This window comes from Daphnia pulicaria, chromosome 7, assembly GCF_021234035.1.
Source record: "Daphnia pulicaria isolate SC F1-1A chromosome 7, SC_F0-13Bv2, whole genome shotgun sequence".
Lineage (NCBI taxonomy): Eukaryota > Metazoa > Arthropoda > Branchiopoda > Diplostraca > Daphniidae > Daphnia > Daphnia pulicaria.
The window spans coordinates 9,037,383-9,060,970 of NC_060919.1; the positions used below are offsets into that span (position 1 = coordinate 9,037,383).

General features: G+C 36.9%; 3 protein-coding genes across 4 annotated transcripts; 2 read left to right on the forward strand and 1 right to left on the reverse strand.

Moving 5' to 3' along the window:
• Nucleotides 1-1,473: 1,473 nt before the first annotated feature.
• Nucleotides 1,474-5,448, forward strand: LOC124350973 (ribosome-recycling factor, mitochondrial-like). Of its 2 annotated transcripts, XM_046801702.1 has the most exons (7): nucleotides 1,474-1,557; nucleotides 1,617-1,778; nucleotides 2,668-2,753; nucleotides 3,260-3,434; nucleotides 4,626-4,758; nucleotides 4,826-5,036; nucleotides 5,117-5,448. In XM_046801702.1, exons 1-7 carry the CDS (start codon nucleotides 1,489-1,491, stop codon nucleotides 5,358-5,360), a joined length of 1,080 nt encoding a protein of 359 aa, XP_046657658.1. In that variant the 5' UTR covers nucleotides 1,474-1,488; the 3' UTR covers nucleotides 5,361-5,448. The 2 variants fall into 2 exon arrangements, with proteins under 2 accessions (XP_046657658.1, XP_046657657.1); XM_046801701.1 differs by lacking the exons at nucleotides 1,474-1,557; nucleotides 1,617-1,778; nucleotides 2,668-2,753; nucleotides 3,260-3,434 and adding an exon at nucleotides 4,260-4,557 and having other exon boundaries at nucleotides 4,618-4,758.
• Nucleotides 5,389-8,432, reverse strand: LOC124350972 (FK506-binding protein 15-like). The gene is made up of 9 exons (XM_046801700.1): nucleotides 8,256-8,432; nucleotides 8,014-8,175; nucleotides 7,805-7,952; nucleotides 7,620-7,718; nucleotides 7,396-7,547; nucleotides 7,252-7,327; nucleotides 6,850-7,188; nucleotides 5,912-6,784; nucleotides 5,389-5,849 (listed from the first exon to the last, which is right to left on the reverse strand). The coding sequence occupies exons 1-9, from the start codon at nucleotides 8,309-8,311 to the stop codon at nucleotides 5,472-5,474; spliced, it is 2,283 nt and encodes a 760-aa protein (XP_046657656.1). The 5' UTR covers nucleotides 8,312-8,432; the 3' UTR covers nucleotides 5,389-5,471.
• Nucleotides 8,433-8,671: 239 nt separating this feature from the next.
• Nucleotides 8,672-10,819, forward strand: LOC124350974 (casein kinase II subunit beta). Its single transcript, XM_046801703.1, has 5 exons — nucleotides 8,672-8,795; nucleotides 9,165-9,240; nucleotides 9,472-9,574; nucleotides 9,648-9,839; nucleotides 9,960-10,819. Exons 2-5 carry the CDS (start codon nucleotides 9,169-9,171, stop codon nucleotides 10,256-10,258), a joined length of 666 nt encoding a protein of 221 aa, XP_046657659.1. The 5' UTR covers nucleotides 8,672-8,795; nucleotides 9,165-9,168; the 3' UTR covers nucleotides 10,259-10,819.
• Nucleotides 10,820-23,588: the final 12,769 nt, after the last annotated feature.

Genomic DNA, 23,588 nt, shown 5'->3' on the forward strand with positions numbered 1-23,588 from the left:
GTTATGCCGCCAAGGCATTTGGACAAATACCAAAAATTTATTTCGATCTGATGAGTGGCTTGATGAGCAGCAATGGAACGCTGATTAGTGGATTCCTTTGACTTGTACATACTTATTCAAACCCTTCTCTCAATTCTACTGAATATCAGTAGAATTTCTTGTTGGACATGTAGCTACAGCTTTTGTTGCATTTGTTGCCTTATCAGATCTGTGCCTAACTTATCCTTGATTTTTTGTCGAGTTCTGGTCTGATGGGGTAACAATAAGGACAGCAGCCACTAAATTATAATAAGTGTTCAGCATTAGAACTGTTATGTCAAGAAGTAAAATGTATGTTAAAATCAAATCAAACAAGAGTAACCTACTTGTTTGATTTCTTCAAGCAGTGTCTCTCTGCAGGGCTCTCTCATATTTCGTAGGATCCTCTTCAAACTCTTCTTTCAGCAAATACCGAAGGCTTTGTGTGTAGTATCTTTCATTGTTTTCTAAATACTGAAAGTGCCAAATTTTATTTCACCTTGAACATCTTAAATGGTTTAAACACTTCATAGAACGGTTAAAATACACACACCTTTGGTCAACAGACGGACACAGAGAGCTACAGACTGTCAACACACAACCTAATTGATGTTGTGGTGGTCCAAAGTCAGAAAACAACGACTAAATCCGCATTTTAAAAAATTAAATTTAGTATTACCAGATGAATCGCCTTCTGGTAGTACAAGTACTACCTACCCTCAGGGATAATTATAATTCGAATATTGTCAAAGTTCAGAGTCAAATAGGGTTTTTAATTAAAATCCCCGAGTTTAAAATCCCCGAGTTTTAGTCGGAGTTTTGAACGGACTAAAACTCGGGAACAAATTTGATAGCAGACGACAAAATGGCAACCCCCGAGTGAAATACCCGAGTTTTAGTTCCCCGACCCCCGACCCCCGAGTTTTAGTGATACCCTACTGTCTTAGGCAAATTCAGGGCTGATGGTGGCAGAGGTCTTAGTGAACATCTAAAGTAGGCATATATGGTTGTACCAACTAAATTGAAGCTTAATCATTTACAAGAAAGAATAAATAATTTAAATAACATATATATCAGTATCCAAAGTAGCCTAATTGAAACAGAGTCATTCAAGGGGATGATCAAAGTAGCCTTATTGAAACAGAGTCATTCAAGGGGATGATTTGTTCTTCATCACTTTTACCCCCTAATTGGCAGAAGAGAAAATATTAGGACAGGATTCAAATTTCAATTATTATAAAAACTTACAGTATTTGATTACAGCAATGTTTATTGGTGCAATGCAAGTACTTGATCTACTTTTGCAGTCATGTCGCACTTCAAACTTGGTTTTCTGAAACAATCTCTAAACAAGTTATATGTTAATAATTAACTCACCAGATTTAAGCATATATTTTACCTATTAGTAGAGAAGTAACTAGCCTAATTTCTTCAATCTTTCACGTGTGCTTCACTAATCCCCAGGTTGAAATGAGTAACAGCAAATACGTGAAGTACATGGCTCAAAAGGAAAAATTCCAGGAATTAGAAAATTTAAAGGTAGTATCTTAAAAACTATTTAAATTTTAACTTTATACTTAAACTTATTACCTTTACAGTTAAAATTGGATGGATTGCGAGGAAAGAAGGAAAATGGAGAAGAGTTAACTGACGAAGAAGAAACAATGCTGCACGAATATGCTATTGTAGTTCTCCAATTGGAAACAATGAGGCCATTGTTGGAAGCCTTCGAGGAAGAAGGAATGCCTTCATCAGATTTGGTAAATATAAAAAATCTAACCTAACCTAACCTAAACCTTTTTTAATCAATCTTTTTCTTTTCAGAACAAAGCTAAAGAACTGAAAGATGATCTGGAACGGAAAAAAAAATTAACGGATAAACCAGACCCCATAAAAGTGAACACGGCAATTAACTATGTCTATTTTGCCCAGATCACAGATGTCTTTCGTGCAGTTGTGCCAGTCATGAAGCAATTCAAAACTGAAACCGTGGATTTAGTCGACAAGATTCTCAATTCATTTTTATTAGGATTCAGTGGCTTCTATATTGTCTTTATCATTTGTCTTATATTTACAAATTTGGACAATGAGGATAATCGTGTCAAAGTTAAGAGATTCTGTGTTTTGATCGGTATCCTTGCAACACTGGTGAACGGTCTTTTCATTTTAAAACGTTTTCTTGCATAATTTTGTATTTAAGAACGCATCTGTCGACCCATCTGTCGCGGGTTGCAATCTTCAAACGGCAAGACAGTTAATTATGAGACTAACGTCTTGGCCGCCGACGTGCGCAATGCAATTTTAGGTAACACGCCGTGGTACGGTATTCGGCCAGCAGTCTCTGCATTCCTGTACGCCGCCGAAGTTGGTGAGTGTTCATTTTTTCATGACTATTTCTTCGCTTTTTTTTATGAATAATTTGCGCCCGTCGAAACGTAAGTGTCAGTAAGCGCGTACAGACCGCTACCAGGCTGCTTCACGAATGTGGAAGACGACGGAAGTACCCCCTCACAGGTGTCACTCAAGGTAAAAGATTCTTGGCCACAATTTAAAATGACATTTCCTTTATACGGTAAAAAAAAGAACTGTGCGTGTCTCTCGTGTGCTGACCTGGAATTTGTAATTGAACACAATTTTTTTGTAATCTAGGGAAAGCGCGCTGAGGAGTACGAGTCACTGCTGTGCGATTATCCGCACTGTCGTAGCCGCGTGATTGGCTCGAGACTGGTGGCGCAGTTCGGAATATGCTGCCACTGGTTTCATGCGGAGTGCATCGAAATCTCGTCAATCACGGCGGAAGAGTTTAACGCAAGATATATCGAGTGGCTTTGTCAACCCTGCGCCCACGCCTGTCGTGGTTGGCAAACGATATCTAATCTACGTTGACGTTTGTCAACATGGTATGAACATCTTTTTGTGGTCAACTCTTCAAATGTTGAGGTGTTGTGCCGATTGTCGAGGATTTCCCGGGAACCTCGGACGTTCCACGACCCCGCACACGGTCGGTCAGCAAAATAGTACCTCCGGCCCAAGCGCTAATCTCCACTAGGTACCCAACCGCGAGAATATTCGGCCAAAAACACCGATTGTGGATCACCATAGACCGAAAAACCTTCCACCCATCAGTAGTGGAGCGGTGTGATCAAGGTAAAACAAATGTTCCGAAAAAATTAAAAAAAAATTCTAACGAAATCTCATTCTCAGGAAAAGCTCTGCGCTCAGTCAGCACAGAAGCTATCAGAAGTATCAGTCAGCCGCTCAAAACCGCTGAGGAAGAGGAAACTGATACTGAAGACCTAATATTTGAGATAACAAGTCTCAACACTCGCATGAAAATTAAAAAGGAGAAAAAAGAGAAGAAGGAGAAAAAGGCCCAGGTGATGAAGGCCAGGTCAAAGAGCTCCAAGGTAGTCAAAGTAAGTGCCCCCCGCACTCTTGACCCGCTAGCCTTGCGTGCTCCGCCAGTGGTGGACGATCTTGGACTGAATGAGTTACAGTGCTATAGAACCGGCCTGTGCGCGGTTCTATAACCGGGTGGTTCGATAACAGAACACTTGATCCCAGCGCCATCTGCCGTCGATTTTGTCTATACGTAGAACCCTATTGAGTAAAAGTAACATCAAGTAACATCAAGTTATTCGATTTGCCGTGCTGCCGTGGGTGGAGCTGAAACACGGCAGAGCCATTTCGGTTCTATAACCGGAATGGTTCTATGATCGGGCAGTTCAATAAGAGGACCAGTATTCGAATCCATAAGTGGGGACGAGGATAAAAACGAAGAAGACCTTCTTAACTCTCCAAAAGCCGGCCCGGTCGACCCACAAAACCCGGAATCGATCGAGGTGGACGCAGTCGATCTTCAGCACCCCTCTCAAGCGGAAGAGCTCATTGCTGACGCTGATCGCATCATCTTCAATAAAAATTGAAATATTTTGGGTTTTCTGCTAATCTAGAAGCCAAGTCAATCATTGTTGTGTTTTCAAGCCACCAGGCGGTAGATGATGAAATAGCGCCGTCCAAAAGCTCATATGGTTTTGGGATCAGATTTTTTCGTTTACGTTATATTTTTTTGCTTTTATTGTTTATTTCAATTAATTCTTAGCTACAAATATAACCTGTTAGATCTATCTAAAGGTGAATGTCCCAATTAGCTCTGGTCTGTGATTTCACTAAATCGAGATTTTTCACCATTCAAAATTCGGCAACGCCGCAACATCTGCACTCCACATAGCAGACGAAAATCGCAAACAAAACAAAATAATATTGAAATGACGTACTGTCTGTCCTATCGTTTTCTCTGCAATTACTTGCACCGACAAATAACTGGCTCTAGATATGCAGTGGGATTATTAAGAAATACTGAAAAGGTTTTTTGTGGCCATGGAGGATATCGATCGATGAGTTCATTACACCAACCCAAGATTTTCCATTTACCAGCCATTGGTTCTCCTTCATTTCCTAGCTGGTGTATCATAAAGCATTGGAATATTAGTTTGAAAAGCAAGCGATTTTATTCCAAAGCAAAAGGCGGCGAAAAAAGTATGTGATCTTTATTTTGGTTTGCAGCTTGTGTCTAATATTCTTTATTAACAATTTCAGAAAAAAAGGGTTCAGTTATTATAAATGAAGATGAAATAGCAGAACTTGTAAAAGTATCAAGCCTGAAACAAGATCTTCAAAAAGGATTAGACCAACTCAAAAGTGACTATGTGAAACATTTGTCTCTGCGTTCAGCTTCTGGTAGAGTAATCAAGTTTACAATATTATGTAATGTACTGTTTGTTAATCTCAAACATAATTTTTATAGGGTCTATAGAAAACCTTAAAATAGATCATGAAGGTGAGACTTACACTTTACAAGAAATTGCTCAAATTGGAAAAAAAGGATCCCAGCTACTAGTAGTCAATTTATCTGGTTTTCCCACTTTAATGAGGGATGTTCTCAAAGCTATCAATGATTCTGGAATGGGTTTAAACCCACAACAGGATGGGACAACAATTTTTATTCCTATTCCAAAGTACAGTTTTATCTTTAAACAAATAAACAAAAATTATAATTTGCTTAATTATTTGTAAATTAATTTATCTTTTGAAACAGGGTTACAAGGGAGTATCGTGAAAATCTCGCCAAGAATGCCAAAACAATGTTTCAGAAATTTAAAGACCATAGCCGTGACATCCAAAATAGATACATCCGTGATGTAAAGAAAAAGGAAAAAGAAGTTTCTTCAGATTTATCTCACTCTGTTCAGCAACAAATTCAAACCATGACTGAGCAATACGTTGTCGAAGGTGAAAAAGTCATGATTGCCAAACAAAACGAACTTCTAGGAAAGGAATAAGAAAGAGTAAAGACATTTCTAGAACGAATTCGTTGTTATTTTCAAAGTGTAATTCATTATCTTCATAGTACATCATTATTAGTCTGAACGGCATTTCAGTATTTCACACCACTAAGCTAACCAATCGTCTTCGTTATCAAAGTCATCGAATAAGGGGGGTGGGGGTGGATCGGGCTTCCACATTGTTCCGTGCTCGTTTTGAAGACTAGCAGCTGCTAAAGTGCTGTGTAATGTTTCTAGGAATGAAATAGAACGCTCTTTGCTTTCGTTTTCGGATTGAATCGTATCTACGATCTCCTCGCGAGCACTAATATTTTCCTCCGTGACAATAGACCCATAGTCTCCCTGGACATCCGGATCTACAACTTTCGCTGAATCAGTCTCGTCCACCACTGCGATTATCGAGTGATCCACATCCACACTGATTGTCTGGGAAACAAATGTTGGTTCTACAGTTGGTTCCTTGTTCAATACTGCTAAAGTGATATCCTAAATGAATAAATAGAAATTTAAATGTTTGATTACTGCATAGCAAGGCAATGTCTTCTTACCCGTATAACCACCGAAACGGTTGACTTAATAGTGTGGAATGTGTAACTTTCGTCAGGTTTGAATTGTTTTGTGATCTCCTTGTAGACTTTGTTCATGATGGTCTTAACTTTCTCTTCCACTGGTTCCTGTTCATCACGATTAGACTTGTTTCCGATTTCCGCTTCAGAATTTTTAAGTTGTAATTGAAGAGTTTCTACAAGAACCTGCCGACCTGAAGACTCTTTTTCCAGTTTCTGGACATGTTCTTGGAGATCAGAGAGTTTCCGTTCCTTGTCTTCAGCAAGACTTTTAAATTGCAATAGACGGCTGTCAGTTTCATTGGACCTTGACTCGTAATACTCCAATTTCTCTTGCGCTTTTTTACACTGACTTTCTAATTCTTTCTCCTTTAGCAACGATTTATCTAAGAAAGAAGTTAATCGCATGTTCTCCTCTCGCAACTGATTCAACGTTCCGTCTTTCATATTCCGGTTAGAGGTTTCAAGATCATCTTTAAATCGATCATTCTCTTCTTGAAGTTGTTGAATTCGAACGTCTGTCTCCTTTTCTCTGTCAGATTTTTCACCGATTTGATGAACCATCCGATCATTCTCTTGTTTTAGGTGCTGGATAATACATTCCAGTTCTTTTCTACTATCCAGCCATACCTGTCGCTCGCTACAAAATAACTGGTCTATTGCCTTCGTCGGATTGATGGAATTTTCAACGTTTTTGTTTGAAGCTGATATTTCGGCAAGTATGAGGTTCAGCTTGTTCGAATGCTCATTTGATTTGACATGAAGTTTTTGCAAATCCGTTGCCATTGCATCAAGATGTGGCTCAACAGTCCGAGAATTGTTACTATCTTTATGATGAGATTCTAAAACACCGGTCTAGTTTTAAAAACATGAATGAATAAAGATCAATAAATACATTTACGCTTCCCTGGGTACGCTACCTTCTGCAGTAAAAGGTCAATCTTGTCAGTCAAACGGCATAGATGCATACGAACTTCACTACTTTGCATCCTATTTTCTGACATCAGCGTGTCAAAATGATGGGTGCTATTACCCTGATTTCCGGTAAAAGCAGGGGGAAGGAACTGCATCATTGGATAAGGCTGTTGTCCTGACATTAGAGGAGCATATTGATGCGACGGTACAATCATGGAATTGAGGGTGCTATCGAAATCAATCCGATTCGAAGGTTGAGCAGCCAGAACAGGTCCAGGCCTAGCTGCTTTCCTTGGCTTAGTTCGTTCTTTTAGAGGTTCTGGTTCGGAAGTTGACTGCATTAACTAGGAAAATATTAATTACATCTTCAGCATTATATTATGTAAAGAAATGATAAATACTGATACTTGTTCGGAATCGCTATTATCATCTGCCACGATTGCTCCACTGAGGGGTAAAATGGGCTGACCAAGTTTAGCAATTCTGTAGTTTAGAAACAATCAAATATGTTTGCATAATACTTGGAATTATTTAACATTTACTTGCATTACCGAGATATAAGTTTGGTTTTGTTACTATCTTGACTGAGTGTTTCATTTGCAATAGGGTTTGTTAATGAGCCATCTATTCTATCAATGGAAGACGCTTCTGCAGATGATGGCTTATTCATGTGTCCAGCCAAAACATTTTTCATTTTATCAATCTACAAGTAATGTCAAATACATTTAAATTATAGTTAATCACATATTGCTTACACTTAACAATTATTTAATACCTTTCCAAGAAATTTCTGAGCAACTTCTTTGGAATCAAACAGAATTGCCCAGTTTTGCATGTGGTCATCATAAAATGTACAGAAGTTGTTTGGTTGACTCTGCAACAAAACAGTGGAGAAAAATTATTTAAGTTTAAATAGTAGTGTAAATAATCCCCCCCATCCACAAAAAAAATTGTACTTACAATTATGGTAAATTCTGAGGTGACCCTTACACTTGCTAGTGGTTTCTGCTTATTTTGGTAAAGGATTATCCGATAAGTTTTACTTTCATTCTCTTCCAATAAGGCTAATCCTATTTTTCCAGGAAGTGGTTCATATTTTTCATTATTTCTGGAAATGATAAACAGGAGAATAAAATAAATTAATTCTTTGATTTGGCTTTCCTCCTTACAGTTTATAACATGTGACAGCAGCTGCAGCAATAACTGCTTGGGACATGCCCTTTGTGGTTGGAAGTGTACTACTTGGAGGTTGTTTAGGTGCCGTATAGATTAATGACTTTGAATTGGATTGGTGGATCCCCGAATCGTGAAATATTGATGCTAAATTAGAACTAAAATAGCGATTTAGTGTTGTAATTTTTTATATCATAAACATCTATTCCTAATAGAAATGACTTAAGAATGATATTACTTAATTGAAATTGAGCCAAAGTCATCATCTTCTTCATTTGAAAAACCGAATGACATTTTCACAACATTGAGTAGAGTTGATAACGCTTCACGGCGGATAATTATATTCTATTATCGTTTAGTGAATGAAAATCATTAGATGGCGTTGAAAAGATTACAGACAAGCTTACGATGGAATTTCCGAATAAATAAACAAAAAAAGCCATCTAGCGGCTAATATTTACTGGAAATAAATAAGAAGAGACATTGAAAAGCAACGTACTCTTCATTTCTTTATATTTTCTATTATATTTTCTTCCTTCAAATTGTGTGATTCAAGGAATGGGTTCTCTTTACTCATGTTTTTTATAAGAAAACTTCGCGCTTTCACCACATAATCATGAATTCATAAGGAATTACTTGTACTGCACACACACTTCTTCTTGTTACTAATAGATGTCACCTTACAGAAAAAAGCCTGTGTAGAAATAAGGCCCTAGGAGAAAAACGAGATCGACTTCGCACACATATTTGTTAGGGTGGCGAACAGAGGCTTGAAGAGGTAAGATTTATTGAATTTCAACTGTCATGTTTACGATTAATTGTATTCAATTTTGACTTGGAAAATATTCAGCGAAACAGGAGGGGTCATAGTGTACACGGGTATGGTAATTTCGTCGATTCAGCAATTTTTTTAGTGAGAGTCTACATAAGAATGAGAATGGTGACTTGGGGAGAGTTTACATTACGTGTTCTGAAGGGAGAGGTGTGCACAGTTTGCACACGCTGAAGGCTAGACAGGGAGAGAGGGCGCGCATTGTAATCAGTAAACTGATGAGTAGAAATCATTGATTTTTGGATTTGTGAACTACATCAACGGCTTTGTTAAACGAATTACATCACGTTTTGACACAAATTTTCTCACCCATAGAAAAATGAGCAGCTCCGAAGAAGTTTCGTGGATCTCCTGGTTTTGTGGCCTACGTGGAAATGAATTCTTCTGTGAGGTAAGATAAAATAAAAATTGAATTTTATGTGATAGGTCAAAACATATTACAGCACTTAATATTTCAATCAGTTGATCAGAAAGTGGTAGAATTTAACTGATGAAAATCACAGAATTTTCTTTGGATTTTACTATAACAAGAGTGCATTTGATTCATTAAGACTTGGAAAGGAATAATTGTAATTTCAAATTTAAACAATTAATCTAAGCATATTTTGTAATTGCTCGACAGGTTGATGAAGATTATATCCAAGACAAGTTCAATTTAACTGGACTGAATGAACAAGTACCACACTATCGGCAGGCACTTGATATGATTTTGGACCTAGAGCCAGGTATAAATAACCAATTGAATTCTTTCATTCATATTCTTAGTGTAAATCATTTATCCAGTATTTTTCATTTAAGATGATGATGTTGAAGACAACCCCAATCAGTCTGATTTGATAGAACAAGCTGCTGAAATGCTTTATGGGTTGATTCATGCTAGATACATTTTAACAAATCGTGGAATTCTACAAATGCTTGAAAAGTATCATGCTGGTGATTTTGGTCATTGCCCAAGAGTATACTGTGAGAATCAACTGATGTTGCCAATTGGTAATATTAAAAAATATGATTTGATTTGCTATTACTATATATTTTACTGTTTATTAGATTTTTAACTTTCACTAGAAATTTATCTTTTATCTTGAAATATTTTTGGGTTCTCCTTCTCAGGCCTATCAGATGTTCCAGGGGAAGCTATGGTGAAGCTTTATTGTCCAAAATGTATGGACGTCTATACCCCTAAATCCTCCCGTCATCACCACACTGATGGAGCGTACTTTGGGACAGGATTCCCCCACATGCTCTTCATGGTTCACCCTGAATACAGACCGAAAAAACCAACCAATCAATTTGTCCCACGACTTTATGGCTTTAAAATTCATCCGTTGGCCTATCAGATCCAACAACAGGGCGCTTCTAATTTTAAAGTTCCGATGCGTACTGTAAGCTACAACAACGGGAGAAAATGAAACTGAATCTGCTTATTCGCCACTTATTCATTCAATGTTACCATTTAGCATAGGCGACGTTCAGAAATTATGTACTGCGATTTTTGGCTTATTTTTTTTACCCCCTCCTCCCCCTCTTGTCAGATTGTCACAAAAGCCCCAACTCTAACAAAAACGTAACGTTTGCCGACCCCCCTCCCCTATTTTCTGGAACTTAATAAAAAACTGAATGAAAATTGAATTACAGTTCGTGCCTACATTTGGTTCCATTAGATTAGCGCTTAATTGATTGGTGTTTCTCGTATCAGCCTATTCCTTCATTTGTGCTGTTCGTTTTTATGGTGAAAAGGTCGCAACACAAGCTGAAGAGATATTATGTCATGGTGCGTCAAGAGTGTCTCAACCCGGAATCCCATTCGTTTCTCGAAACCCATCTATTTCTATATGTTCCGTACTACGAATCTACTGCATAACTTTTGAACGTCGCCATAGCAACTCAATACCCTTTTGATTGGTTACATGATTAACCCGAGCTGTACAACAAATTTGATGGAAACAGAAGATAATGAATTTTTTTCTTGATATGTTATGTACTTTATTTGTCAGATATTTAGTTATCTTAACAATTATGCTTCAAATCTACGTCAGGAAAAAGACGTAGGATGTTATTATAACCGTACAATGTTATAGAAAAAAAAGGCCAAAAAACCTAATAAGCTTGTTAGCTCCAGTGTATAGGAAATTCACTACGCGGTGTTAAGTTACTTGGAATTCTATTAAGTTTATTTTACTTTTTTGTCTGATGAGATTTGTCAGATGAATTAGATGATGTGATTGAGAAACCAACTTAGCATTTCGCAAACGGAAAATAAGTTCCATTAAAATTCAATAATTAACGTTTCGTTTCTGTTATCTTAATTGCTTGAATTCAATTTTTATGATTACGACCCCAAATTTTGTGGTGACGGTCGAGTCTCAGGTACTCGGTTCTACAGTGGACGATGCGTCGTGGAAGATTCACATTTTGGTCAATGAAATAAGAATTAAGTTGCTAATTAATTAAATATAGAAAATATTAATTACTAGATTTCCATAATCTTTCATCGGGTATTTAAAAAAAAAAAGAAAAAAACTTGCCAGTCTCAGCCGTACTGGTGACTTCGATCTTCCGTCGCCTCTATCGGCATCTCGGGTCTCTAGACCCAGTGGAATAAGACTAGTAAATCATATCAGTCATATAAGTCATAATAATCGCATACATACTGTACAGTCCTAAGTTCTTATTATATTATAACAGTACAAGGCATGTTCGGGGGTATACCGAACAGCCAAGTATCAATTCCAGAATATACATATACGTATATCTTTGCGAACAGCGCTTATTTTTAGGAATTATGCAATGCTTATGTTGTCATCCAGCCCAGCCCACTCAGTAGCTAATATGTTAAACAAAAACATCAACTACAGCGGTAAGCTAAGCCATTAACGCGATATTAACTGAGGTGGGCCTTAAACGAAATCCTTGATGTTTAGAACCAGAAACCCCTCCCTGCTCCTACCATCAAAGTCAATATCCAATCGCATGCAAATATCAGCACTCCATGCCGAAATTAAGCTAGTCAATCAAGTCACGATCCTAGAGATGAACGATACCATAACCTCTCGCTTGACCTTTGCTTCGACCGGCTTTGACTAAGAAAAAGTTGATACAGTTTGATTCCTGAGGATGATCGTTTCGACAACAGCAGAAGTGGGAGACGCGCCGTACATTCTACCGCAAAGCAACGCCCGCAACGCCAATCACATGGAATTCTACTGAGCAAAGTAGCTGGAAAATCCATTTGCGTTGACTGGACATCCAGACACTACAGCAAGTACAATGGTAACTTAAAAGAGGGTTTGGTTTCGCTTGAGGAGCATTGCTTTTTAGTAGTATTTAACTATTTGGTAACATTGCGTAACATGCCTGGCTTTACAGGATAACATACGAAGCACAAGATTTCTAGCTTTAGCATGAGGTGGAAAATGTATTAAATTTTAATACAACTGAAAAAATTTAAACAAACCCGATATATTGAAGGGTGAGCCAGCACCCGCCGACCAGACGAAATAAACAGCCTGTAACTGTAAGTTCGACCTGGTTTGGTTGATTTGAAGAATTAACCCCCCCCCCCCCCATAAAAAAGAAAGAAAAAATAAATAAATGTTCAGTGTTGGCAAAATCTTTGACGATTTAAATCTTCTTTTCCTGATTTTGATTTAAATCTTCTTCGAATTTTGCGATTTTTTGGATTTTTTATCTGATTTCAGCGCAAGAAAATCAATTTTTAAAATTAAAATTATTTTTTAACAAGCGATCCGCCACTCAAAGACAAATAGATCGTTTTGGGGGTTTTTGATTTTGCGGAAATCGTCGCTGAGGGTTCTAAAAATTAACAAATAGATGATTTTTGTGAAAATTTTTTCGCTTTGTCCATTGGTGAAAACCACACTGCCTACATTTTGTAGTTTGGGAGATATTACAAAAAAACTGAGGGGAGGAGGGTAACCGAAATTCTGACTTTTTTCGGTTTTTGTGCAGCAGTTTTCTCGTCAACTGGTCTGCTGCACCTAAAAATAATCTAATTTTTTATTAATGATGGAACAGTCCATCTTTTCAAACTATTTTCAGGGTTTTTCAATGCAGTGGTTGTCCACTAATCGAACCACCCGATTATAAAACCAATCCGGTTATAGACCTTATTAAGATCCAAAGGTATGGGTCAAGCCGACCCCTTTGCGTCGCGTTGCAGTGTGAAGGGGTGCCGTGAACAGAAGATTTTTATTTGGCTCGCCCGATGTGGTTGCAAGCCAGGCTTTACGGGTAAATCGTGCCCGAGGGAAGAATAGGGAGGAAAGGAAAGTCTGGTCCCCTCTTTTTTTCATTCTTTTCTTTCCTCCCTTTTCTTCCCTCGGGCACGATTAACCCGAAAAGCCTGGCTTGCAACCACATCGGGCGAGCCAAATAAAAATCTTCTGTTCACGGCACCCCTTCACACTGCAACGCGACGCAAAGGGGTCGGCTTGACCCATACCTTTGGATCTTAATAAGGTCTATAGGGCTCTTTCGGATTTGTATTCTTTAGCCGTTTTATCTGGCAACGCAGCATGGCGCCGTTCCTTTTTAGCGCGAGAACGGGGAGAAGAGGGAGAATGGGACGAATGGGGGAGAAGAGGAAACGTGGGTCCCCTTTTTTTGTACGCCCTCCTCCCTCCCATAGAGTAGTCTAACGTCCGAAATTGCCAGTTCGCTGAAATTGTGAAAAATCGGTTTGACACGTTCACACGAACCAGTAACAGTTCTTGCATGGCGGCTTATGGAGTTTCGCTTGTTTTAGTTTTAGTTTTTGATTTTCCCATTTAAGTCGTCTTCAGTTGCTATTCTTAATTAGATAACTACATTTTACATTCCTTAGTTATCAGGTAATCTTTTAAGATTTTTTTTTCCCCTCGATAGTCATTGTGTAGTTTATTTATTATGAATTTTTTTGTAACCGTCCCTACCGTGTTTACGAAAAAATATTGCCATTTCCTGTCCCAAGGGAAGAATGGAAAGAAGAGACGAAGGAAGAAACTAAGAGGGGACAAAGGGGTGGCGTGGGGTTCTCTTTCCTCGGGGCAGGATATAGTCTTGGAAAACAAATTGCCTTTTACTTAAAAATTCATAATAAATAAACTACAATGACTATCGAAGGGAAATAAATCTTAAAAGATTACCTGATAACTAAGGAATGTAGTTATCTAATTAAGAATAGCAACTGAAGACGACTTAAAAGGGAAAATTAAAAACTAAAACAGGCGAAACTCAATAAGCCGCCATGCAAGACATTTTACTTTTACGTGTTAAATCAATTTTTCACAATTTCAGCGAACTGGCAACTTTGGACGTTAGACTACTCTATTAGTCCCATTCTTATATTAATCCATTGAAGTCTTGCCTATCAATTTTTAATCGGTGTGTCCTACAAATTCTGCAAACTTTAATAAATTCATAGTTGCAAAACCAAATTCACAAATTTTTATATTTCTGCCACCAATTAACCATCAATTACCATCAATTAAGCTATCGATATCTTCTTTTTTTTGTAGGAATACAGACACTTTTTTCGTCATCGCCAATCATTGTCTGCTATCGTCGTCTGCTCAGCATCATTGCCATGTTTTCTTTTTGTGACGATTCTTTTTTTTATTCAATGGAAAATGCTACCATTTAATTTCAAAATAAATCAACTGAAATAATTAGAATTATTCTTTCATTTTATTTTTCATTTTGGCACTCCGAAAGGGTCACAAAAAATAATGTAAAAAAAGTTTCACCGAAGCGCCGTTTAGTTCTCTATTTGACCACTAGATGGCGCCATGGCAATTTTTTTTTTTATTATTTTTTGTGACCCTTTCGGCTTGCCATAGAGAAAAACAATGACGCGTACCCCAGCCATGGCAACCTCGCGGCCGCCATATTAGGTAGCGCTTCCACCCGAATTGCGTTTGATTCGAATCGATTCAACTCGAATAATTGTGTTTTTTGAGATTTTTTCGAATATTCAGTTGAACTCGAATTGGAAAAATAAAAATTCATATTCATTTGAATTGTGATTTTTTTGGTAAATATTCATGGAAATTTAGCTGAATATTAATTTCCCGATTCATGAAAATTTATGTCAATTCACGTCAAATTGTTTAAACAAATTTAAAAACAAAACATTTACACTCTTAGAGCAGCAGCAACTAGTCTCTAAATAGTAATTTGGCTAGCAGACAACAACTCGTGCCCCTATGTCCGCATTTGGCATCTAGATATGCATCTATACTGCAACAAGTCCTTCCAGCGAAAGAGGCTTCAGCACTAAGCGAGACATACTGGGTATCACAAGACACAACAGGATGGACACAGACATGATGCAACACAGTCACCTTACGATGGAAGCTTGCATTTGCCTCCGATCCTGTACCCGGGTTTGAGGACTAGTTGCTACAAAAACTCATCAGTTCCAAAAAGCTCGATAAGGAACACCGTGAATGCAAAAGCGTAAGAATAATCACATTTCTTTTGCTTCCCAATCTAGAAGAGTCATTTCGAACATCTTGTAAACATCATGTTTAAAAGATCATGTCATTATGTTTACAAGATCAAACATCATGTTTACAAGATGTTCTAAATGGCTCTTCTAGATTGGGAAGCCAAGGTATCTGGAAATAAACGATGCTTCGTCAAAACAAGTTTACCGATTAAAAAGGCCTGAAACACCTATACCATGGGATCATTTTGAAGGGACAGTGCATTTAAATTTTCGAAACTTTCAACTTCGTTTTGGTTTTTCAAGGCACATCTTTGTACCAAGCCTTGGCTAAGGGTCCTCTTCAGTATGTTCGGTACGTTACTTTCTCCTGGAAAACGCAGTTTCATAGCTTTGACCCAGTAGGTATAACCGTATCTTCGGCCTTCGTTACCCCCATAAATACACACGTACAAATACAAAATAATCGATTACTTCAGTCATTTTTTTTTAGTTTCTCTTAGTAGAATAAAAAAACTAGGTCATCTTCTTTTGAAGTCTTTTTCAGGATGAAATTGGGGTATTTTCCCATTAGAGTTTTGAATAGTTTATAACTTTCTAAGATTTTGGCTGCAAACTGAAGAGCGGGAAGAGGCAGTTCTAAAATTATCTGATCTTTACTCACTACAAGAGGTTAAGACTCCACATCCCTTTTCTTTTGGGGATTAGCATGTTCTTCATCACGTTCAGGTGTGGTATTCCTCATTCCGCAGATCAGCATCCTTCAACATTCACTTTAAGTTTTTCCGAAACACTATGAAGCACAGAGAAGTAAAGCTTTTAGTATAAAATATATTGAAGAATTTCATAAACTTTATACCTGCTAATTCAATTAATAACAAATCTCAGCTAGATGTAAGATAGTTTAAAATTCAACTTCAAAATTGGTCGCACATAATCCAATATTCTTCTATCAATCAATTTTTACATAAAAAGTTCAAATAACTTCAACTTTAAGGAGAAATAAAGGCTAACTTTTTGCGTTTAAAAACAATATCGATAATTCAGTTGCTAATTTCATCCAAGGGCAGATAATAGCAAAACAAAAAAGAATTTAAGGTAAATTGTTGTATTGCTAAAAGAACAAATGAATAACTGAAAACCTGTTAGCTGTCACATAAACAATTATCCAAAACAACCTACGCCGTCTGTGTTGTGTTGAACGGTGTTGAATGCTACGATATGCACTATTCCTTCACAGTGTACATAGAGATCAGAGCTATGAAAAATCTATAATCATGACGAAAATTGCCTCAAGTCAACAATTCGCTGAGAACAGTGATGGCTGAAAATAGCAGTTGCAAGCCACGTGAAAAGTCTGCCGTTTTGATTGTTGGGTCTGTGGTTTCCCATAAAAAAATAAGCCAGCAGGTATTCAAATTTTTAAAAACAGGGATGTCGAAATCATCTACACTCAATCATCATCACATCAATATTTCACCGTAAATCACCCAAATTTCTCGGTCGAGTGAGGCGCCCTCCAGGTACATTCCGTGAATATAAACTCCTTTTGGGTTTGTTTAGATGAAAAGACAAATTTGAATATAATTGCGGAAGAAGAAGAAGAAAAGAAAAACAAAACTTGAAAAGAAATGATGACACACCAGAAGTCTGTCTAGTACGAGTACCTCAGTTAATGGACAAACTGGCAGACCAATACGTAGCAATTTATAACTTCTGAATAGCAGTCAAGAGAGAGCGAGCAAGATGAACTTGTTCTGCATAAGTGACCTATAGTAGTAGCTAGTACCCATATAGCACAGAGACGTCCAAGGGAATTACTATGGGGGTTTCTCATGGGCTATTGGGACATCCATAGGACGTTAAATTTCAGGCCAGTTCACGTCCCATTCAGATCAAATGTCCTACCCAGGATACATCACATGGAAGTCCTAATTTGACATCCTTTAGACGTCCTTCGGATTTAGAATAAGGACAAGAATTGGACCTTTTCCTCACTAAAACTGCGCTTTAATTGGCTTTCATATTTAACACACACAAAAAAAGGAATGTTACAATTTGTTTTGTTACTCCATTAATTTTATTTGTAACAATCATGGTACACATTAATAGACAACATCCAAATATACCACTATTAAAGTGATATTTAGCAAACAAAAAATTTTTAATCTTCATCACAGGACGAAGATGGTAGTGGCCTTCTGTCTACTTCGGAACCACCCTCTTTTTCATTGCCTTTATTCTCTTCCTGACTTCTTTTTGCTGCCGCTGCCAACTCTGCTTTCATACCATCCTTTGCATGTTTCAGCCAATTTTGTAGCAAATATCGCCTGATGGTTTTTCAGATTTAGGAATAGCATCTATAATTTTCTTACATAAAACCTTGTTATCCTTTACCCCATGATTAGGTTTTTCGATTCTTCAAGTGTTGAAAGCTTCTCTGCTTTCTAATAATTAGTGTTTCAAATATTGATGTATATAGTGTAATATTGTTTTTAAAATATGTTTTGTAAATATTTTACCTTTTTGTAGTGGTTCCAGCAGTCCATAATTTTTAGATAATTTGAATTCAGATACAAGATTCCCATAGGCATTAATCATATTCTGCTTGCCTAACAAAATAGCCAACACATTTTTACATTTTAAATGAACGATTGTTCCTGTTAATACCATTTGCTTGTTTTTTTTCAACATTACTATTTTCTTGAACTTATCCGTAATTTTCATCATTGTATATTTTTTCGTCGATATTTTCAACATCTAATGGCTGTTTCTGGATTTATAAATGACATATTTAAATCGATAAAGAATTTATTTGTGTTTATTAGATTAAGTTATACCTCTTTCTGGGAATTTACAACACATTTTTTTTTTTCTTAAAAACTATTGCAGTTGACGGGCCTGGAAGGTCAGTAGAACGCGTTCCGGAAAAAGGTTTTTCGTTGTCTTCTTTGTTTTGTGTTTTCTTTTTCAAATGGTGAAGTTGGTGGCGTAGGAATTGGCCCTCTTGTAGCTTCAACGCATTTTTTTTACTTCTTGTGGTTTTGATGTTTTCCGTGATTTAGTTCGTCGGGCTCACTGTCCAAATACTTTTTTTAGCTACTCTAACACGTTTCGTGTTTCTTTCGGTATCTTTGGTTTCTAATCAAGATCTTCTGAGTTTTTTATTGCTTTTTTTATTTGATTATTGGTGGCCTTCTCATAATTTTCTGTAAAAAATAAAGTATTTAACGGAGAGACGATGGTAAATATATTATGTTAAAACAAACCGTATGCTTTTCTTATTTTTGCGGGATAACCAATCAAATCTGAATCCGGTTTGTGGCCATTTTCATTGAAACCTCGCAACTTATAGGAGAATCCTTTAATCTGGGTGGCCATAAACAAAGTTTTTTGTCATCGTGATACCATGAACGATGGACAGCCTCTACCCAAGGTTTATCAATTCCTCACAAATTAAATATGGTAGCTGCATCAATAAAATTTTAAAGTTAATAAGTATATTACATATCATTATTAAATATTAAATAAATAAGGAAACATTACATATTTTATTTTTTTATTAACAGAGGAAATACGATGCAAACTAAAGTCTTGATTCTAAGTTAAACAGTGCAATCAGCTGTTGTCTAAATGCTAAATCGCCAAGGATGAAATTTGACTTCTTGAAATTGTCGCGCTGGTCGAAGGCTAGAAAACATTAGACCGCTTGTGTGTTTAAAGCGAAATTAAATAGAACATTTTTCTTTCAAAGGCACCCCTTGCAAAAGTAAAACATTTAGCTCCATAACCCTTTCTACTATCTGTTGAAGGACTTGATTCCCTTTTCTCACCAATTTTTTGAATATTTGGTAGAAACTTTCAAATGGGTAGGCAGAAAAATTGTACAAGGGACCGAATCGAATTGTGAACGTTGTAACATAGAAATTCTTTGCCATAAATGACACAACTATCATTAACAAAGAATATCAAAGGGTTTTTTGTATAGGTATTTAAAGAGTGGCAGTATTTCTTTGAGGACATCAAATATTCTCTTTCTGGAAAAGTATTCTTTAGCACTATAGGACCTACGTAGGCATTAAACAAAGCAAGCTCAGTAGATTTAAATGGTGCCAAAAAATCAAGAGATCGTGGTATCCTAGCAAACTCAAAGGGAATAAACACCTGTAATTCAACCAAAAGATTTGATAATTCCTGAATTTTGTACGGGGAAGTTTATGTGGGCGAGGGCCAACTTTCCATTTTCTCAGCATTTTGTGTGTTACTCTCAAATCAATTAGATGTTGCGGACGATTCGGAAAATCTAAAACCATTTCACAATTTAATTTTTCTAGATGGGGATCTCTTCTTGAACACGTTTCCTAAACGAAAAATCAGTTCTCAGTCTGGAGTCAGTTTCTAAGAAAACAGTCCGTATTGAATGCAGTAGGCAAAGGGCATCCAAAGAATCCGGTATGAGACTTAATACACTTAAGAAAAGATGATCGAGCTGGTGCATCACAAATGTAAAGGACAATTCGAAATCGTATGCGTTTCCCACGAAAAGTGAAACCGTCATCTAATAGTTTCTTAGCTTCTTCAATAAATTCCCTCAAATACTCATTAACGTCTGAAGGTTTTGAATCCCCATGCCACAAACCGAAAATAACAACTCTTTGAAATTCAATATTGGTTATCAAACCTGTCAAAGGCTACAATTTGCTTTTTGCTACTCTTGGACATAGGAACACCATCAACACTAATTTAAGCAGGATTTCTACTAGAATACTATTTTCATCAATGATAACCGACACAACTTTTAACAATTGTTTAAAAATTCCAAAATGAAAATAGTGACCAGCCGCACATGGTATAAGGGAACCCTTTCTTAACGTTCTACCAAGTGATCTACAGGACTTCGGAATACTTTGTTCCCAAGGGAATTTACGAAAATTGGACAGAAATTCGTCGATTGCATTCTGACATATTTAAACAGTTATTTTTCAAATAAACTGCCAATGAGCGCTCAGGATAATGGCACCTTATTTTTCCCAAAGTGTCGACCCAGTAATACGGGAACTCTTTTTGTTCTGTATCATCGCGTAAGTAACGGTTATACTTAGCGTTTTCTTCTATGAAGAGCTGATTTGGAAACTGATTGTACTTTTTTTCAGCTTCCATTTTAAAACTTTTGATTGCTCTCGTTAGCAGTATTTGTAAATGAATTTCGATTCCGATATCGAGTTGGATGGACGAAATGCGGTGTAGATTGCTTGGGTTCCAGATTTTTTTCGACATTTAATATTGCTCTTTCCCTAGCACATTGCAATTCAAATTCCTGCTTTTGTTTCTCAAATTCTCCTTGTTCCTTTCCCATTCTGATTCTTTCCTTTTCTTGGTAGTGCATAACCATTTCTTGATGTTTTGTAGTTGTCTTCGGTAGTAGTTTTCCATTTGGTTGCTTGAAATGGCTGGATTGTAATCCACTGCACTGGAAGTTTGTTGATCGCCTGGTGGCATGGGAGTGATTACGGCTGAATAATGTAGAAGTAATTAATGGGATCAATGGTGTTGGATTTATAGGACCAGCATGGCTTTTGCCGCAAAACTTTGGAGTCTCGATGATGTTGATTCACCAGATGATCCAGGTTTTCTAGTAGGTAGACTTGAAGTTCCAATGCCGCCAAATAGTGGAGCAGGTGAGATAGTCGATGATGTTGATTGACCAGATAATCTAAGTTTTTGTGGAATACCTTCAGCGCTCAACCAATTTTCATCAAGCAACGGTACTTTGGGTGGAACAATGTCACATTGATGGGAATCAGACTTTATTTTTGATGGAAAATTTTCAGTTATTTCAATCTCTTCAATTAAATTGACAACTATTTCCTAAATAAATAGAAAAAAAATTTAATGTTTATCACACCAACAAATTCAAGTAAAATTACTTATTACCTTTAACTCCGGAATCAAAAACACAACAAATGTATCTTGTCCAACTAGTTAGTGGTGTTTCATCTTCTCAAGTGCTTGTTGAATTTTTTTCTCACACAACATGTCAGCAGAGGGGTAGAATTCTTCCACACATTTTCCAAAGTGATTTTAATGATCTTTCAAGACATGTTTGGTTATTTCTGCTGAATTTTTAAAAATTTCTTCCTGATCAAAATTTGCGTTCCACGTCCTCTATATCCCTGTGGCGCTTTTACAATAAAATAACAGTGGCCTCACTAATGCATCGTTCTTTGGCGATTTTCTTAATGAAAAACTCCTGGTAAGTTAGCACAATTATTGATTGTGTGTTAAGTTGCTTTCGATCGTCCGGAAACATTTTTCAAATTAACGTATGCAACACCTCTGTTATTTGACTCTAATAATAACCCTGTCATTGCTTTCGTTTTTAACAACCCTTCTTTTTACCCCTTCTCCATTTGATACATTTGTGTTTACTTAAACATTTTTCGTCTCCCTTCCTATTTTTTTTACCTTGAACGAGTGTATATCGTGCAGTTTTAGTTCAAATTACAGCGAATGTCAAGGACACAGTTTTAAAATGGCTTGGAGTCATTTTGTCTGATTTTTTATTAAAGTTATCTTTAATTTAACTGAATATGAGATATCAGTCACTGCAAGTGCAAACGCTCGGGGATGATGCACGGTGGAGAAGGAGTGAGATTTTTCTCTATTTTGATGTTATTAATATTAAGTTGACCAGTAGTGCGATGTTAAAGTTGAGTTGGAATTTTTACCCGAAATCTCAAATGGATTGCTTGCACACCCGTCTCAAGACGCTGGACAAAGGGATTTCGCTATCTCGCACGCAGATTTTTGGACTCGTGGAAACACGTAATTTTTTTATAAAGTAGAACGCGTTTTTAGTCGCTGATAGCAATAGAGGCAAGGAGTTATACTGCAGAATATTACTCTTATCCGACTCCTACACCAACTCCGTCACCTGTCCTATATGTAAATCTGGAAACAGTGGGTCATGGCAACACATATATCAACACCTATCTATAAAAACAAACCTTCCTGGTTTTCCTGATATTGAAGATTCTCTTGTTGGCATTCCGGAGAAAACTAGTCGTGGTAACATTTTAATCTAAATGTATTCATTTAAATTATTATATAATTTTTATAATAAAAGGGGCTTCATTTGGAAAAGAACATTTGATGTCAGCGTTAGCAAAAATCAATGATAAATTAAATGTGATCGAAAATCAATTAAGCCAGTAAGTGACGAGGAAGCTGGGGAAATTCCGGAAGACTTCGATTCTCTTCCTTTAACGAGTTTAGAGCAATTACATTCTTATGAAAAAGTATTAAAAACTTATATGAACATTCTCAAGAATAAGCTCGTATAAGAATAACATTTTTTTTATTTTTATTTTTTTAATATCGAAGCTTTAATTTTTAACAACTCAGGTATCCGGTTATTCGTCTTTAAGGTATGAGAAGAATTCCCAAAACAGCGATGCTGACTACGTCATAAGAGCCAGGAACATGGTTTTTTGCTGATTCACTGTCAAAAGTGGTAATTTTGTGTGGTAGACGAGATAAGAGAGTCAACAATGGGACAGGAATGGATCAGGAAAAACAGGAATCCGTTTGGGTGTCCACCCGTTTCGGCACTTTCTTTGGCACATTCGATTTTGGCGTTTTCCTTACCCATATAAAACGCTTGGACCCCCTTTGTATTTAAATAATCCTCGTTTTTTTAAAAATCTTTCCGTTTCGGCACTAACTTAATCCGTTTTGGCACCAATTGTGTCTTTTTCGGCACCAACTGTGAACGTTTCGGCACAAAACAAAAAATTATGTTGCAAGTCATCTAGGGGTGCCGGACATTCAGGCCAGTGGCCTAAAAATTGTCGTTACTTTACAGGTCTGTCAACTTTACACTTTGTACAGCCGGAACCGTGCCACCAGTTCAGGGTAGTGTTCACTATGGAACGTTTCATTTTTTTCGGTGAACACCCGAATCAATTTGGGTTTGGTGAAATGTTGAATATTTTTTGGTGAACACAGTGTTCTCTTTGTATTTCTTGTTTTGTAGCCCTCTAATACAATTTTGTACACACACTTAATTTCTATGTCTCTAACTCAAAGAGACGAGTATCATTCGCCGTTTTTTCATATTTAATTGCGTTGAATTTTGTGTAAATATCTGCACATTGTTCTAAAAGTTCTGCGGTGGTTATCTTTTGTTTGGAATAGTTGTTCCACAAACCAAACAGCTTTGAATTTAATTCTTTGAAAGTGTTTCGCTGTCTTCACAGTTGTTGGCCCTGTTCAAGCATCTTGGTGTTTATATC